This window comes from Sander lucioperca, chromosome 15 (assembly GCF_008315115.2).
Source record: "Sander lucioperca isolate FBNREF2018 chromosome 15, SLUC_FBN_1.2, whole genome shotgun sequence".
Taxonomy (NCBI): Eukaryota; Metazoa; Chordata; class Actinopteri; order Perciformes; family Percidae; genus Sander; species Sander lucioperca.
In genome coordinates this window covers 9,410,432-9,427,394 of record NC_050187.1, presented here as the reverse complement: position 1 = coordinate 9,427,394, position 16,963 = coordinate 9,410,432, and the positions used below count along the sequence as shown (strand labels likewise).

The 16,963-nt window shown below is 41.1% G+C and overlaps 1 protein-coding gene across 1 annotated transcript; it reads left to right on the top strand.

Moving 5' to 3' along the window:
- The first annotated feature begins 315 nt into the window (after nt 1-315).
- ccnj (cyclin J) lies at nt 316-13,435 on the top strand. Its single transcript, XM_031296869.2, has 6 exons — nt 316-471; nt 694-783; nt 5,783-5,993; nt 6,493-6,792; nt 11,694-11,853; nt 12,422-13,435. The coding sequence occupies exons 2-6, from the start codon at nt 715-717 to the stop codon at nt 12,768-12,770; spliced, it is 1,089 nt and encodes a 362-aa protein (XP_031152729.1). The 5' UTR covers nt 316-471; nt 694-714; the 3' UTR covers nt 12,771-13,435.
- Nucleotides 13,436-16,963: the final 3,528 nt, after the last annotated feature.

The following is a 16,963-nucleotide window of genomic DNA, read 5'->3' as shown; positions in this document are numbered from 1 at the left end:
GGGGGCGCCTTGGTAGCTCACCTGGTTAAGCGTGCGCCTCATGTAGCCTACCAAGGCTCAGTCCTTATCGCAGCGGCTCGGGTTCGATTCCGAACTGCGGCCCTTTGCTGCCCCGCCACCCCCCAACAATGAATCAAGCTTGTATGATGACGTTTGTACTTGAGTGACATAGACAAGATCAAACCATCATAACATGTGAAATTAATGTAGCCTTATAGCAAAAACAAAGTAGTATATGCATCTGTTTTACCACCAGCTTTGTGTTTTCCACCTGCAAAAACACCACTTTTCGGCTCTCTGTGTTTCCGATAGCACTTGAAGGCAGCACTAGTGTTTTGTGAACTCGTGCTGAGCTGAACAGTCTCACACTGACTACAACAATGAGTGTGAGCAAAAGCATGTCACGGCTAGTTTGAATTGAAGTTTACTTCAGCAAAACTGCCCGTAATATTTACTACATGTGCTCATTTGGTGAGTGTCCACTTTTGAACAGTCAACACTTTTTTTTAATTTCCTAGTTTCGGAAAAATCCAATGAACGGCAGCTAGGCGATTGATCACGGTGCCAACTCCTGATCCGCTAGCGTGAACAGTTCTATGCGGCTTTTGCGAGTTCCGATACTTCAGCTTTTCCATGTGCTGAGCATCTTTAGCGCGAAGTGTTTGATTGTCTTTCACATGTATTGCTTTTCAGACGTTTCCAAAGCCCTGTTAAATGGAGCTAGAGGACCAATGGTGGAAAGGACAACTCGCTGCAGATATATACAAGGCGCTACGATACAAAGTGAGTCGGACACTAAATAACTTTAGTGATGGCTGCCACAGTAGACCGATGAAACAATCATGGAAAAATAGGATACTTTAAGGGATTTTGTCTTGTGTCATGCTTCGATTACGTGCATAACACACTTCTTTGTTTCATGCTATTTTACTTATCGTCTCACGTTAGCCATCCACTGAATCTGTGTTCTTTTTATTGGATGTCTGTGTTTTTGCGTGTGTGTTAGAGCAGTAACGTCAGTTCTCCTTTTTTTTTTAAATAATGTACCCGATTTGAAATCTTTTTTTTTATCCAAGTACCCCATGAACAGCTCTATCTATCTATCTATCTATCGATCTATCTATCTATCACATTTCTGGTTAAAAAAAAAGCCTAGGTATATAAAGGTACAACACAGTGCTGCGCCATCAGTGTCTGATTTACTAGGATAAACAACAACCTTGTTACTGAAAAACACTTAAATGCCAGCATACATTTTAAATGTTTAGATTCCATCAATAAAGTCATTCGTTATTATAGTATGATTTTGCCTGCAATACTCCAAGGTACCCCTAGGGGTAGTACTAGTACCCCCCCACACCCCCCCACACCCCCATTTGAGAAACATTGTTAGAGCAACCAAAACCAGATTTTTGAGGCGGATGCCAGTTGAACCTATTAAAAATCTGATGATATATTAGTTCTAGGCATTTCTTAAATATAGGCTATGCATAACATAAATGTGAGAATGTGTACAAATGACAGGTTTAACTCTCACCGCATCAAACGGCTGAATTAACAGGGTTTAAAGTAGAGATGCACCGTTTACAACTTTCTAGGCCAATTCCGATTTTCTTTGAGTTAGGCCAGCCGATACCGATGTTAGCCGATTCCGATTTCATTTTTTCTAACCACTTTACAGCACACACAAATATTTATTTTCTATCTTTTCTTTAATAGAACATTTTGCATAGAACATAGAACATTTTTTGAACAGATAATGGATCACTATACAATAGAACTATATACACATCCAATATCCAACTAAAAAAAATGTGATTTTGGTTTTTGGGGTCGTCCCTCCCCTCCCTACTTTTTTCTTGCAGATGTTGCATATTGCAAACTTGTTATCTTCTGCACACACGCTGAAGAATTTCCAAACGGCTGACATGTTGCAGGTTAATTCACGAGGTTCCCTACATGCGCAAGAATAGCGCAGATACACGTTTCACACCGCGAGCGGGTACGCGCAACACACAGCAGAAAAGTTGAGAGAAAGTGATATGCCCCCCCTCAAAAAAATTTGAAAGACAACCTGTTCCCCACAAGAGGTAAAAATATAATCATTCAGGGGGCTCAAAACATGCACGGAAAACAATATTTGTATCTACTTTTGCTACCTTGGTTAAGGAACGCTCAATGGTGTTTTAAGCCCCCAACGTCTCCTTCCAAGGCACCTAACCCTAACCCTAACCATAACCATTGCCTAATCCTAGATGTTGGGGGCTTAAAACACCGATAAACTTAAGGAACACAACAGGACGGTGAAAAATATGGATGTGATTTCTTGTGATTTTAAATGTCTTTTATGTAGATTTAAACTTAAAAGGCGCTTATGGATTTGTTGTTGACTGTTGAGATGTACAGTACATGATTCCTGTGTTTTGAATGAGCAGAAGGTTTTGAACAATACAGCAGAATAATAATTTCCTTTTACATAAATAACGACACTTGCACTATAAATTGTTGCCTAAAAATGCGTTAGAATGCAGGAAATTAAAGCGTAACTCTCGCCAAAATGCAACCTAGGGTCTTTTTGTGAATATAACCGAGTCAAACTTTTGTTTAAAAGCATATTTAGGACAGGCCATTTGACCGAAAAACTAAAATACGGTACATCTTAAAAGTGGCGCTTCCGTTCTAAATATGCTTTTAAACTAAAGTTTGACTCGGGTACATTCACAAAATGACCCTATGTTGCATTTTGGCGAGAGTTACGCTTTAAGTGTAAAAATGTTCTGGGGGACAACCCCCTCCAGTTATTAGTGTCACCCTCAGTGTTGAAACCAACCTCTGCCATTGGGCTGGCTGGCAATCTGTGTAACCGATACAAATGTTGTAATGAAGTCTTTTTACGCTTTAGTATTTTATGCAAAAAGTAACTTCCTTTAGGATAATCTTCACAGAATGCAATTGGAAATGCAGTGTCTACTCAAGAAATGTGTACTTTTAGCCTTTTTGCCCATTTCAACTCGACGATTTTAGGAAATTAAGTTTATTTTGATCTTTTACAGTTCATAGGGACTTAACGTTTTCACCTGTGTCTGTTCATCTGCTGTTAATGTTTACATTGAAATGAATATAATACATGCATTTACAATCCAATACATTTAAATGTTAAATGTGCTTTTAAAGTTAGCTTAACCGCAACAAATCACATATTATTACAATCACAACAATGCCAGTTAAATGGATAAAAAATCTGACGATATGTTGGTCCTGGTCATTTCTTACATATATGCATAACATAAACAAACTTTTCTGATAAGGATCCGTCAGTTCTTTCTCTCCTTGACTGGATAGTCTTGCTGTTTGACTTCCTGCCCGGCTGTCCGAACGCCCCGCAGCTTACGTGAAAATATAGACCTAGCGTAGACTGGGTAAACCCAGCTCGATCTTCGGGCGATTTGATTTCGACCTGAAGCTCAGGCTGGAAACCTGTGCGTTTATCTATCCTGCTTCTGTTACAAATCAGCGGGGACCAATCACAAACTGGCTTATCCGCTATTGGCGGGTTTAACACAATGACGATAGAGAAGCGACGGCAAGCAGCTTTTTGTTTACATTCAACATGGCGGCCACCGAAGCGCAGCAACCCATTTATGCCGCTGTCGCTGCTACGTCACCCGGATCGTTGGTCTGATTGGTTGAAGGACTATCCAATTGCGTAACTATGCCCGTTGATCACGCCTCTTGTGCAGTAGAAAATACAGAGCAGACTCCCCAGACTAATGTTCAGTCTTAAAAGATTGAGCTTAGTCTGGTGATAGCCAGACTAGACCTGGCGTGTATCTTTAGAGGAGTGGAGCACAGAGCTGCTTCACTCCTATCAAGCATTGACTTAAATGGCAGCGATTGCTCGCGGGGCCCGCGACGCATCCGGAAACGCAGCGCAGACGCGCCCAGTGGAAAATAGGGGTTATGGAATTCTTTATCCACGGAACTTAAATCCCAAACGCAACTGAAAGTGTTTAACACAAAAGCCAAATTATGGCTTAAACCAGCGGTCCCCAACCTTTTTTGTGCCACGGACCGGTTTAATGTCAGACAATATTTTCACGGACCGGCCTTTAAGGTGTGGCGGATAAATACACAAAATAAAATGATACGACCGGCATAAAAACTGTGGTATTTATAATAATAAACGTGAATCCACTGTGTACTCGTATGCAACTTTATTAGCAACGTCCTCGTAACATCGCGCCAACAACATAACATGAGTAACATCCTCTCTGCCCCCTAACACTCTCTGGTCGCTATGGTAATGTTTAAACATGCCTTCAAAATAAGATACAACACAAAAACAAATATAAAGTGCATGAAAAATACAACTCACCATAACGCTAAATCAATGGGAGCCCTGAGCTTGTTTCTCTGCAACGAGACGGTCGCGATAAATCCATATTTTAAGTAGGACTCCTGGTATTGTCTGTTAAATGCAGCTTTCTTTTTCTTGGAAGTCGTAGGCTCTTCTTCTGTCTCCTCATTGGGCCTTTTCCCCTTCGTAAAGAAACTTTCCAAAGACATTTGTTTTTTACTCATTTTGCTAGCTTGTGGGTTTCATTTTAGCGGCAACGTATCACGTGACGGAGACAAGCGTCAAGAGTGAGTCATAGATGGATGTATCAGAGGGAATCCGGTCATTTTTCAAAATAAAACATTGTTCAGAATAATATAAGTTATTTATTCTTTCTCTGCGGCCCGGTACCGGTCCGCGGCCCAGGGGTTGGGGACCGCTGGCTTAAACAACAGAGATGTGAGCACTAATGGTGTCCCTTAGCGACAACATTTTTATGTGAATTTCATTTATTTATTTTTCTTTCTGTATTTTCTGAAAACTTTGTAGACTGTTTTGTTGTTGTTTTTGTAAAAGCCTGACCAGGGACAAGGACTGCAAATTAGCGGAGGCTAGATGTCCTTAAAGGAACACACCGACTTATTGGGACTTTAGCTTATTCACAGTATCCCCCAGAGTTAGATAAGTCCATACATACCCTTCTCATCTCCGTGCGTATTGTAACTCTGTCCGACGGCCCCACCGGTAGCTTAGCCTAGCACAGATCTGGAGGTAACCGGCTCCATCTAGTCTACTGCTCCAAATAAGTGACAAAATAACGCCAACATGTTCCTGTTTACATGTTGTGATTTGTAGAGTCACAGCGTGTACAAATAACAAGGTCACATGAGACACAGCCACCTTCTAACCATAAACAAACTGGGAACTATATTCTCAGAAAGGCAAAGCACTGCTACTCTCTGCTCGGGGCTTCTCAGGTGCTGCAAGCATATCACTCCGCCCAAGTAGCAGAAGTAGCAGTGCTTTGCCTTTCTGAGAATATATTTCCCAGTTTATATACGGTTAGAAGATAGCTGTGTCTCATGTGACGTTTTTTGTACACGCTGTAACTATACAAATCACAACATGTAAATAGGAAAATGTTGGTGTTATTTTTGTCACTTATTGGGAGCAGTAGGCTAGATGGAGCCGCTTACCTCCAGGATCTGTGCTAGGCGGTGGGGCCGTCGGACAGAGTTACAACACGCACGGACACGGGAAGAGTATGTATGGACTTATCTAACTCTGGGGGATACGGTGAATAAGCTAAAGTCCCAATAAGTCGACGTGTTCCTTTTTAAACACCTTGCATCTTTGACATCTGGTTGTGATAATGTTATATGTATTGTCCCTGATAAATAAAACCATAAAATAAATCAATTCTCAAACACTATGTGTGTCTAACAGGAGCTGGAGTTGCCGTCCTACAAAGGCCAGTCCCCTCAGCTCAACCTGAGACGATACTTTGCTGACCTCATAGCCATCGTCAGCAACCGCTTCAGGCTGTGTCCCGCAGCCAGACACCTGGCCGTCTACCTCCTGGACCTCTTCATGGACCGCTATGATGTCACGGTGCAGCAGCTCCACATGGTCTCGCTCTCATGTCTTCTGTTGGCCAGTAAGTTTGTAGTCACGCATTGCCAGACCTTCCTCCACGGTGCTGCGGCGGTCTGGCTAGTCCACACAGCATTCCGGGATGGGAGAAAAACATGCGCTGGTTTATTGGCATTTCTTTAAACCAATCACAATCGCTAAGTGTAGGACGCAGGTACAGTGCCACTCCAAAATGGCCTTGGGAAGGAACTTGTTTTGCCGGAATGTGTACGTTCAAAATTTGTTTTTTAGTCGTGCAACAGAAAACTCAGATTGGACAGCTAGTCTAGCTAGCTGTCTGGATTTACCCTGCAGAGATCTGAGGAGCAGTTAACCATAGTCCTCATAAATCCACCGGAGTTTAGAATTCCAACACAAAGAAAGAGGAAGGTGATGGACATAAAAAAAAAAAAAAAAGGGACTGAACAATCCCGGAAATGAAACCTCTTCTATATAGACTAATGATTCCCTGACCTTCAGTCTCTATATGGTGGGATGCTTTTGCAACTGTTAACTCATTGCAGGTAAATTTGAGGAAAGGGAGGACCGGGTGCCCAAGCTGGAGACCCTGAACAGCCTGGGCTGCATGAGCTCCATGAACCTGGTCCTGACCAAGCAGGGTTTACTTCACATGGAGCTGCTCCTGCTGGAGACCTTCCAGTGGAACCTGTACCTCCCGACAGCCGCGCATTTCATAGAATACTACCTGTCTATTGCCGTCCATGAGGGAGACCTCCACGATGGCTGGCCTATGACCTGCCTGGAGAAGACCAAACTATTCATGGCCAAGTATGCTGATTACTTCCTGGAGGTTTCCTTGCAGGGTAAGTTGCATTTAATAAGGTATTTTGACCTCTTCACACACACGTACTAGCTTTTTAACAATTCATAGACAACCAGCGGTGGCGCGAACGGCATTGTTGACATACTTGCCTGCGTACTTTGCGTGTACCTGGAGGATAAACGTATATCCACTAGGGCAGAGATCTTCAACAGGTGGTCCGGGACCCTTAGGGGGTCCTCAGAGTTACTGCAGGGGGGCCCCAAGTTATTGTTTAATCTTTCCTTTTTCTTTTTAAGTTTTAAAGTTTATGTCTGATAATATACATAAACATGAGTCTAACATATTTAGCAAAGATAAATGGGACCTATTTGTGATTTTTATTTTTAAATTAACACAACATAATATAAGATAAGCCTTTATTGTCTCCTATAGAAGAAATTCATCTGGGGCATTCGAGAGAAATGACACAAACGCACAATAAACATACAGTTAACCTACATAGAAACGTAATCATACATTATCTCATCCAGTGCTTCAATAATGATTGCACATTTCCCATTAACTCATGCTGTGGTCAATAACTTCTGTATTGCACAATGCCCAATTGCATAATACCATATAAAATATATATATATACCATTATGGTTATAGGATGTGCAATGCCTGATAGGGTAATGGTGCTATATATATATATATATATATATATATATATATATATATATATAGCACCATTACCCTATCAGGCATTGCACATCCTATAACCATAATGGTACATACCACAAATATTATTTAGTAGTATTAGTCACAGATACATCACTGCAGCCAGTATACACACACACACACACACACACACCTTATCTATTATTAATTTATTTGATTGAAAGGCACAAATGACAATTTATACCTGTTAAGCTTGCAGTTTGGTAACCTGTACCTTCTGCCTGAAGGCTTCATCAGCTCATACTCACTATACAGGACGTAATTTGGGTCGTGGGTGATTTTGAGACCCTGTTTCCTCACCGCCTCCTGAAGAGGAGTTGGTGGCATTTGGCCAAAGTTTTGGAGCTGTGATTTTAATTTAATGGACAGGTTAATGAACCAAGCCATAATGCCATAACGAAATATAGATTCAATGGCTGCCTTGTAAAACAGTAGCAGTCCACTCCATGAACTCTAAGTCGTCTTATTTTTTAATTAACATTGATTTAAGGTAGCCATCCATCCATCCATTAATGATTCACTGTTACCAGTCCAGTATAGAATTCAATTTAAAATCCTGGTCCTTACTTTTAGAGCTCTGCTCGGTCAAGTTTCTCCCTACATCTCTGACTTGATACAGCTTCATACTCCCACCCGTAGCCTGAGGTCATTAGGTCAGAGGCTATTAGTGGTTCCCCGCACTCAGTTTAAAACTAGAGCGGGTCGATCCTTCCAAGCAACTAGTAACTTCTCAGTCCCTAATCAGCCCAAGCAGTCTCCTAAGCCCCTCCCCCCACAAGAAAAAATGAATGCATGTGCATGACAGTGATTGACATGTAGTTAGACACCCCCCCCCCCCCCCCACCCTCCCGTCCCTGATTGGAGCATCTGAACAGGGAGCGGTGGATTTTTGCATATCGCACTACAGGCTGTAGGTGGTGCCAGAGGAGCTGGATTTTTTTTTAAATTACCTGCTTTATGTAGTGCTACTGGAACATAGGGGCGGTTTCAGCAAATATGACAGAAAGTTAGTTTTATAAGTCTTACCTACTGCATCTTTAAATGTTCTTTTTTTATTTTGTTGTTACATTTTATTGTGAAGCACTTTGTGATTTTTATCTGTGAAAGGTGCTATACAAATAAACTTTACTTTCTTACTTACTTACACTGTGCTACATGTCTGTTTAGCATTAAGGCCACCCTACACGCTATTGTAGGCCCAGTTTAATATGCAACTCAATTTCACACAATATAAGTAGGGGGTCCCTGCTCCGTCTCTCTTTCAGCTAAGGGGTCCTTGGACTAAAAAAAACGTTGAAGACCTCTGCATTAGGGGGCAGATCAGGGCCATATCATCCCTGGCCGACACCGGAAGCCACCTCCTGGGCTCTAGTGGGGAACAGCTGCTGACCTGCCTGTCAGATGACATGCTGTCCCCACGTTCATGTGCTGAATTGCATCTTGCGGACATGTAGCGTGTAGTTTCTGAAGACGTGCACAACCTACGCTCCAGAGGGATGCAGGATACACATGTCAGCCATCTTATGTATGCGTAGTTAAAAGCAAGTATATATTGGCCTTCAGTTTCACTCAATTTAAAATCAAAATAAATGATGCCATTTTGAGAATGTGTACAAATGATGATGAATGTTTAGCTCTTACCGATCGTATCTCCCTGCATCAAACAGCTGAATTAAAAGACCTTAAAGTCTTTAGGCTGGCTTGCAACCTGTGTAACGAATACAAATGTAATGCTGTCTTTTTACGCTGATTATTTTATGCAAAAGTTCCTTCCTTTTGGATAATCTTCATAGAATGCAATTGGAAATGCAGTATCTACTGACAAAATGTGGTGATTTTAGGAAATGTTTATTTTGGTAATTTACAGTTCATAGGAACTAAATGTTTTCATCTGTCTGTCCATCTGCTGTTAATGTTTATATTGAAATGAATATATTTATTTACAATTTAATACATTTAAATGTAATTTAATACATTTAAATGTATTAAAAAAAAAAGTTGGCTTAACCACAACTAATCAAATAAATTCCACGAGAGTCTAAACAAAAACTCTGCTATGCTAGTTAGCCGTAGCATGAGTTTAGCTAGGTTTGTATTCTCTTTTCATGACTGGATTTAAGTGGAATTCATTGGGTTATGTGGAATAACAAACCGAATTACCAAGATGTTCATAAAAATGGAGATGTTTCAATTATAGATAATTGCTAGGGAGAAATCAATAAAAGTGTAGCTTTAGCTAAGGCTAGCCATGTCCATGTCCTTACTAGCTAGCTTTCAGTTGATATAGCACTCTTGTTTTAGCTGTCGAGTTGGCTGTCTTTCTGTGACAGGGAGGCAGAAAGTGCGACAGGGAGCACATTTTATATGCTGTTTTCTTGGAAATGTTGATTTAAAAAGTTACGTGTTAAAGTGCAGTTGTCTACTAATATTTTCTTTCAACTAACTCAAAACAATCTCTGAGTGTCTTTGGCTATATGTCGCAGCCTTTCGCAATGTGTTTATTGTGCCATTTATTATGCCAGATATTGCAATGATATGTATGTATGTAATTAATGTATGTTATGTATGTATGGTGAGGAAAATAAGTATTTGAACACCCTGCTATTTTGCAAGTTCTCCCACTTAGAAATCATGGAGGAGTCTGAAATTGTTATCGTAGGTGCATGTCCACTGTGAGAGACATAATCTAAAAACAAAAATCCAGATATCACAATGTATGATTTTTTAACTATTTATTTGTATGATACAGCTGCAAATAAGTATTTGAACACCTGAGAAAATCAATGTTAATATTTGGTACAGTAGCCTTTGTTTGCAATTACAGAGGTCAAACGTTTCCTGTAGTTTTTCACCAGGTTTGCACACACTGCAGGAGGGATTTTGGCCCACTCCTCCACACAGATCTTCTCTAGATCAGTCAGGTTTCTGGGCTGTCGCTGAGAAACACGGAGTTTGAGCTCCCTCCAAAGATTCTCTATTGGGTTTAGGTCTGGAGACTGGCTAGGCCACGCCAGAACCTTGATATGCTTCTTACAGAGCCACTCCTTGGTTATCCTGGCTGTGTGCTTCGGGTCATTGTCATGTTGGAAGACCCAGCCTCGACCCATCTTCAATGCTCTAACTGAGGGAAGGAGGTTGTTCCCCAAAATCTCGCAATACATGGCCCCGGTCATCCTCTCCTTAATACAGTGCAGTCGCCCTGTCCCATATGCAGAAAAACACCCCCAAAGCATGATGCTACCACCCCCATGCTTCACAGTAGGGATGGTGTTCTTGGGATGGTACTCATCATTCTTCTTCCTCCAAACACGGTTAGTGGAATTATGACCAAAAAGTTCTATTTTGGTCTCATCTGACCACATGACTTTCTCCCATGACTCCTCTGGATCATCCAAATGGTCATTGGCAAACTTAAGACGGGCCTTGACATGTGCTGGTTTAAGCAGGGGAACCTTCCGTGCCATGCATGATTTCAAACCATGACGTCTTAGTGTATTACCAACAGTAACCTTGGAAACGGTGGTCCCAGCTCTTTTCAGGTCATTGACCAGCTCCTCCCGTGTAGTTCTGGGCTGATTTCTCACCTTTCTTAGGATCATTGAGACCCCACGAGGTGAGATCTTGCATGGAGCCCCAGTCCGAGGGAGATTGACAGTCATGTTTAGCTTCTTCCATTTTCTAATGATTGCTCCAACAGTGGACCTTTTTTCACCAAGCTGCTTGGCAATTTCCCCGTAGCCCTTTCCAGCCTTGTGGAGGTGTACAATTTTGTCTCTAGTGTCTTTGGACAGCTCTTTGTTCTTGGCCATGTTAGTAGTTGGATTCTTACTGATTGTATGGGGTGGACAGGTGTCTTTATGCAGCTAACGACCTCAAACAGGTGCATCTAATTTAGGATAATAAATGGAGTGGAGGTGGACATTTTAAAGGCAGACTAACAGGTCTTTGAGGGTCAGAATTCTAGCTGATAGACAGGTGTTCAAATACTTATTTGCAGCTGTATCATACAAATAAATAGTTAAAAAATCATATTGTGATTTCTGGATTTTTTTTTTTAGATTGTCTCTCACAGTGGACATGCACCTACGATGACAATTTCAGACCCCTCCATGATTTCTAAGTGGGAGAACTTGCAAAATAGCAGGGTGTTCAAATACTTATTTTCCTCACTGTATGTATGTATGTATGTGGTGATGGAGTGTTGTTTTTTTCTCTCCTCAGATCATGTGTTCTTGTGTTTTGCCCCCTCGCTGGTGTCTGCTGCGTGCGTGGCCACCTCCCGCCTCATCCTCCACCTGTCTCCTACATGGCCGCCCCGACTGCAGCGCCTTACAGGCTACACATGGGAGAACCTGGTCCCATGTGCCGAGAAACTCCTCATGTGCGTATCCGTCCATAGCTCAATCGACGCTGAGCAAACGTACACGCTCATGACTGCTTATACAAATGGATGGATAGTGACAACAGCAGGGGCGTGGCTAGAAGGGGGGCACAGGGTGGCACCAGCCTCCCCGAAAGATGATTGCCCTATGATTGGGCTAGAGTGTCGTGAATCTGACAATTGTGATTTCCATTGGATCAGAATAATGTCACTTGGATGCCTGTTCTGCCAATATTCCAAGCCCTTGTCACATGACCAATTAATGTTTGTTTATTCATCAGAATTACATTAAGATCTATCCTATCCAATATTTCTAAGCAGATTGTTTTATGCTGTATGCAGATTGTCTATGCCCCCCCTGTGCCACCCCACTTTGAAAAATCCTGGAATCACCCCTTGGAAAACACACATCCATGCTGCCACATTACACAAGGACAATAGGATCTCACACAGTAGCTTATACATTTCACGCTACGCATTCAACAAGAGACACGTGTCAACCTCACAGCACTGAATCTTTTCACAAATCGGCAGTGCAACTCTTTGTTCCTTTTTTTTTTTCTTCCAGTGCACATGACGGTGATGTCAAAGAGGCCAACAAGCAGAAGTGCCAGCAGCCCGGCCAGCAGCAGCAGCAACAGGGCCAGACGGTGTACCACGGTTCAGGCCAGACAGCCACTGTGGCCCAGTACCTGCACTGGCCCTGTGTGCAGTGTCCCCAGCAGGCTCCGCAGCCGGGCCTGGCCCCTAACCACAGGCCTGCTTCCTACCTCAGTCACTCCACCGCCAGCCTGCAGACTCCTAACGGCAACACCCAGGCCATCACTGCCCTACAGGATCCAAAGTCCAGCATTACTAACCGGGCTTACCAAGTCAGCATGCACTACACCTGCGCTGCGCCATGCTTTGACAGATGATGGGTTTTTCAGGGTGTAGTCATTTTTTTGGGGGGGGAGGGAAGAAGAGATACAAGATGTGATCTGTTTCTCTTGAAAATAACAGAATACCCTGAAATACCCTGTTTTTAATTTGTAAGAGCCTTGATGAGATTGGTACAACACGTTGATCCATATGTTGTATGTACACAATGTGCAATATGCATACTCTGCTGTAATTTTCTGTGGAGAGCCTGCAGTAGGATTTTTTTTGTTTTGAGATATTGGGTATGAATGTTGTTGTGAGGTGGCTAGAGGCAGAGTTTGCACCACTGTACCCACTAGTGTTACTTTATAATTTAGCTACAGACCAAAAAAGTCTTGTATTTATTTGAGCCAAATTACCTCAGAAGTATTGAATGTAAAATACCTCATGCCTATAGTCTTTAATAAGTTAAGGGCAGTTACAAAAAGGGACTTAAGTTGGTTTGTGGTTGAGATTAGAGAGCACAGTTTATGTACGTGTTCTGTACCTCGAACTTTTCAGTTTTTTTGATGAGTGTCATTTCTAAAACTTAAAGGAAAAAAATACTTCTGTAGATGTCACAATTTATGTGCAGAGAAAATTGTTGCTCTTCTGAGGATTCCAGTCAGTGCTGTGCACTTTGATGATAGTTTTAAATAAAAAACTGTGTTAGTTGAACTGATATTTTTGTCCTATTGATTTCTTTGAGAATGCCTCAAAAGCTGTTCTGGTTTAAAATGGTATCATATAATTCTACCACTCCATTGAAATCCTTTAGACATGGTGACAGCCTAGTCAAAATAACTTCATCTTTCTAGTGTCTTAAAGAGCCAATGTGTAGGAATTTCTCCCATCTAAGGTTGAGATCATATATCGCAATCAACTCTCGCGCCACGCAGTTCAAAGTACGTATTACAGCTACGGTAGCCTTCACTCTTTTTTTCTGATGACGCCGGTCTCTTGCTCTTTTCAGTATCCTTTTTCTTTTTCTGGGCAAAGAAGAAGACCACACGTTCAATACGTGTGGTCCTCCATGTTTCCTTCTTCAAATTTGCCGGGGCCGGGAAGCTACGATACCCATTAGTAGCATTAGCAGCACCTGTGAGTTTATCATGTGACAGCGAAAACGCAAAAGGCGGCGCAGTATGTCCTGTATGTCCCTTACCGGCTAACTATATGGAGCGTCTACCCCAGTTCATCCGAATGCAAATGTAAAATTTCAAGCCAAAAGGAATACTTGGAATTGATGGTGGTGGTAAATATTCATGAGAAAGGACAAGTTTGTGAACGGGCAACACAGATTTTGATAATGAACAACTAAACCCATTACACACTGGGCCTTTAAAGTGTCTCAATTGGCCATTAACATTATGTTGCAGCTTGTTTCGCAGCTCCCGACTGCAGCGGTTTTGCTTAATACTAGAACCAATTTAAAAAAAAAAAAAATAGTTCCCATCATAACTTAGACACAAAAACATAGGAAAATAGGGTCCAGGTTGAAAAATACCAAAGTTACCATTAAAGTTTAGAAAAAGATTGTGGTTTGGGTAATCGGTTATGTAGTCTTGCATTGCCAGACCTTCCTCCACAGCGCCGCGAAGGAGGGTCTGGTTAGTCCACACAGCATTCTGGGATGAGAGAAAAACGTGCTCTGGTTTATTGCCATTTCTTTAAACCAATCACAATCGTCTTGGGTAGCGCTGAGCGCCGGACTCAATGACGTTGCCGCTGCAAAACAGCCTCGGGAAGGAACTTGTTTTGGTGGAACGTGTTCAAAAGTTGTTTTAGTCATGCAACAGAAAACTCAGATTAAACAGATAGCTGTCTGGATTTACCCTGCAGAGATCTGAGGAGCAGTTAACCATAGTCCTCATAAATCCACCGGAGTTTAGAATGCCAACACAAAGACAGCGGAAGGTGACGGACATTAGGCCGAAAATTAGAGGTATTTGGCAGAATTTCCGGCAGCACCTGAACAATCCCGGAAGTGAAACGTCGTCGATGTAGATTTTATGTTATTTTGCTTCCGGTCAGCATGTGACAAAACGTAACTTTGTTCCATAAATTCCGCTACTACATGCTATGAACGTCAATATGAGTCGTAATTGTTGCTTGAACAAAGGACATATGGTGGCGTTTTTCGGGAGACGACAGTCTCAAATTTACACAAAACATTCGTAAAGCTTCGTAAAGATAGGTGTTATGGCAGGACTGTTGTATTAGATTGCATTAGCCTGTAACACAGTGTACCTAATGAAGTGGCCACTGATTGTATATCTAGTAAACAGTTTCCAGATGCTTGTGAGAAGATTGAAAAAACACCTGAGGGTTTTTATATACCTCTCATTTTGTGATTAACAATTTTATTATTTTTTAACAACATACAAAACAAACAACTCGCAACATGAACACCCCCCCCCTTCGTCATCACCACCCACCCAGACAAAAATCAAGAAAAGATGACACAGTAACTACAATATTCCTGATTATTCAACAAAATAGTAACAACATAGTCAATAAACCAAATAAACATGTATAAATAAAAACATTATAAGCCCATCATACACGACTCTCCCCAGCACAAAGCTTCTTAGGAGCCATCCAGAAAGCTCAGGTACTTTCCCCATTTTCTAGTCTAGACATCCAACCTGGCAAACTGTTTATATGACTTTTTTTTTTTTCAAACGCTGCCCCCCTAGCTATCTCATACCTCTCATTTTGGAAGTTTTAAAATACATTCTACTTGCTCAGAGCAGGTAAGATAATGGCTTATGATGTATTGGACCCAGCAGCAACAGCAGCCAGTTAATTAAAAAAAATAAGTGATATCCAGACCAGCTAAATGTCATTCAAAATAATGAATGTAAGTGTGCCCTAGGGCTGATCATGAACTGCAACATCCCCGGTGCGCATCTGGCTGGAGACCTTTTATTGCATATCCGACTTTGTTCCCCATCTCTCTCTCCCTCTTAATTTTACTGGTATTTTTCTACTGTTGGCTATCTAGTAAAGGCACAAAATGTCCAGAAAAAGTTAAAGCAATGCATCATAAATGAAAACTGAAAGGAAAAAGCTGTGTATATATAGTGCCTTTAATAGTTTCTGTCTGTGTGTGTGTGTGTGTGTGTGTGTGTGTGTATGTATGTGTGTGTGTGTGTGTGTGTGTGTGTGTGTGTGTGTGTGTGTGTTTATTTCAACATTTGCCCTGGGTTGCTAATGTTTTCAGGATTCAGCCTTTTAGAAATCCCCCAAATAAACCTCTGTTCTTTGGTGATAAAAGACAGTTGTCGTGCACAGATAAGTTTTCACAGTTCAGTTTAGTTGGTATTACACAGTGGTGGAAGAAGTATTCAAACATTTCGAACGGTCGACTCGGTACCCATGCGTTATTAACCCCTAGGTTCATTTTGAATGGAATTTTCCTTTAAGTAAAAGTACTAATACCACACTGTATAAAACACTATGTTAGAAGTAAAAGCCAGGCATTGAAAATGTTACTTAAGTATAAGTATGTAAGTATCATCAGGAAAATGTACTTAAAGTACTAAAAGGAAAAGTACTCAATGCAGAAAAATCCTCACATTATAGACACTTGAGTGTTTAATCAGCTAATCATTTCAACCATACTTGTAGGCCGTTATATTGTTGGGTAGTTTAATTTATAATAAAGCATTGTATTTATAAAGTTCATACGTTTTGTGTGCAAACATCTTAATTTCATTTTAATTAATTTAATAAAGTAACTAGTAACTAAAGCTGTCAGATGAATGTAGTGAAGTAAAAAGTACAATATTTCTCTCTGAGATGTAGTGGAGTATGAAAAGAAAAGACTCAAGTAAAGTATGAGTACCTCAACTTTGTACTTAAGTACAGTACTTTATTATTTGTAAATAAGTACAGTAAATGTACTTATTTACATTTCAACACTGGTATTACATTTATTGTCATTTAAGCCCAGATTCAACCAAGATTCCACCCCATCTCACAGTTGTAGGTCAGGGAATAAGCTAAATATTTAGTATATTAACAGTGCCTGAAATGAGCCAGTACTCACCAGTACCAAGTACCGGTACATCTGATTTTTGCCCACATGAGTACCCTTACTTCTAATAGTTTTTCACAGTTTTAAAAATAGGCTGGCTGATATTTATACCAAAATAGGCTATATAGCATGAGTTATTAGGAGAAACCAAGCAAATTTATGTTAAAT

Bases quoted from the DNA above. Each gene is read 5' to 3' on its own strand.
- ccnj (XM_031296869.2), top strand. From the start codon at position 715: ATGGAGCTAGAGGACCAATGGTGGAAAGGACAACTCGCTGCAGATATA. The intron at 784-5,782 runs GTGAGTCGGACA...TGTGTCTAACAG, and splicing joins ACAAGGCGCTACGATACAAA to GAGCTGGAGTTGCCGTCCTA. The intron at 6,793-11,693 runs GTAAGTTGCATT...TTCTCTCCTCAG, and splicing joins CCTGGAGGTTTCCTTGCAGG to ATCATGTGTTCTTGTGTTTT.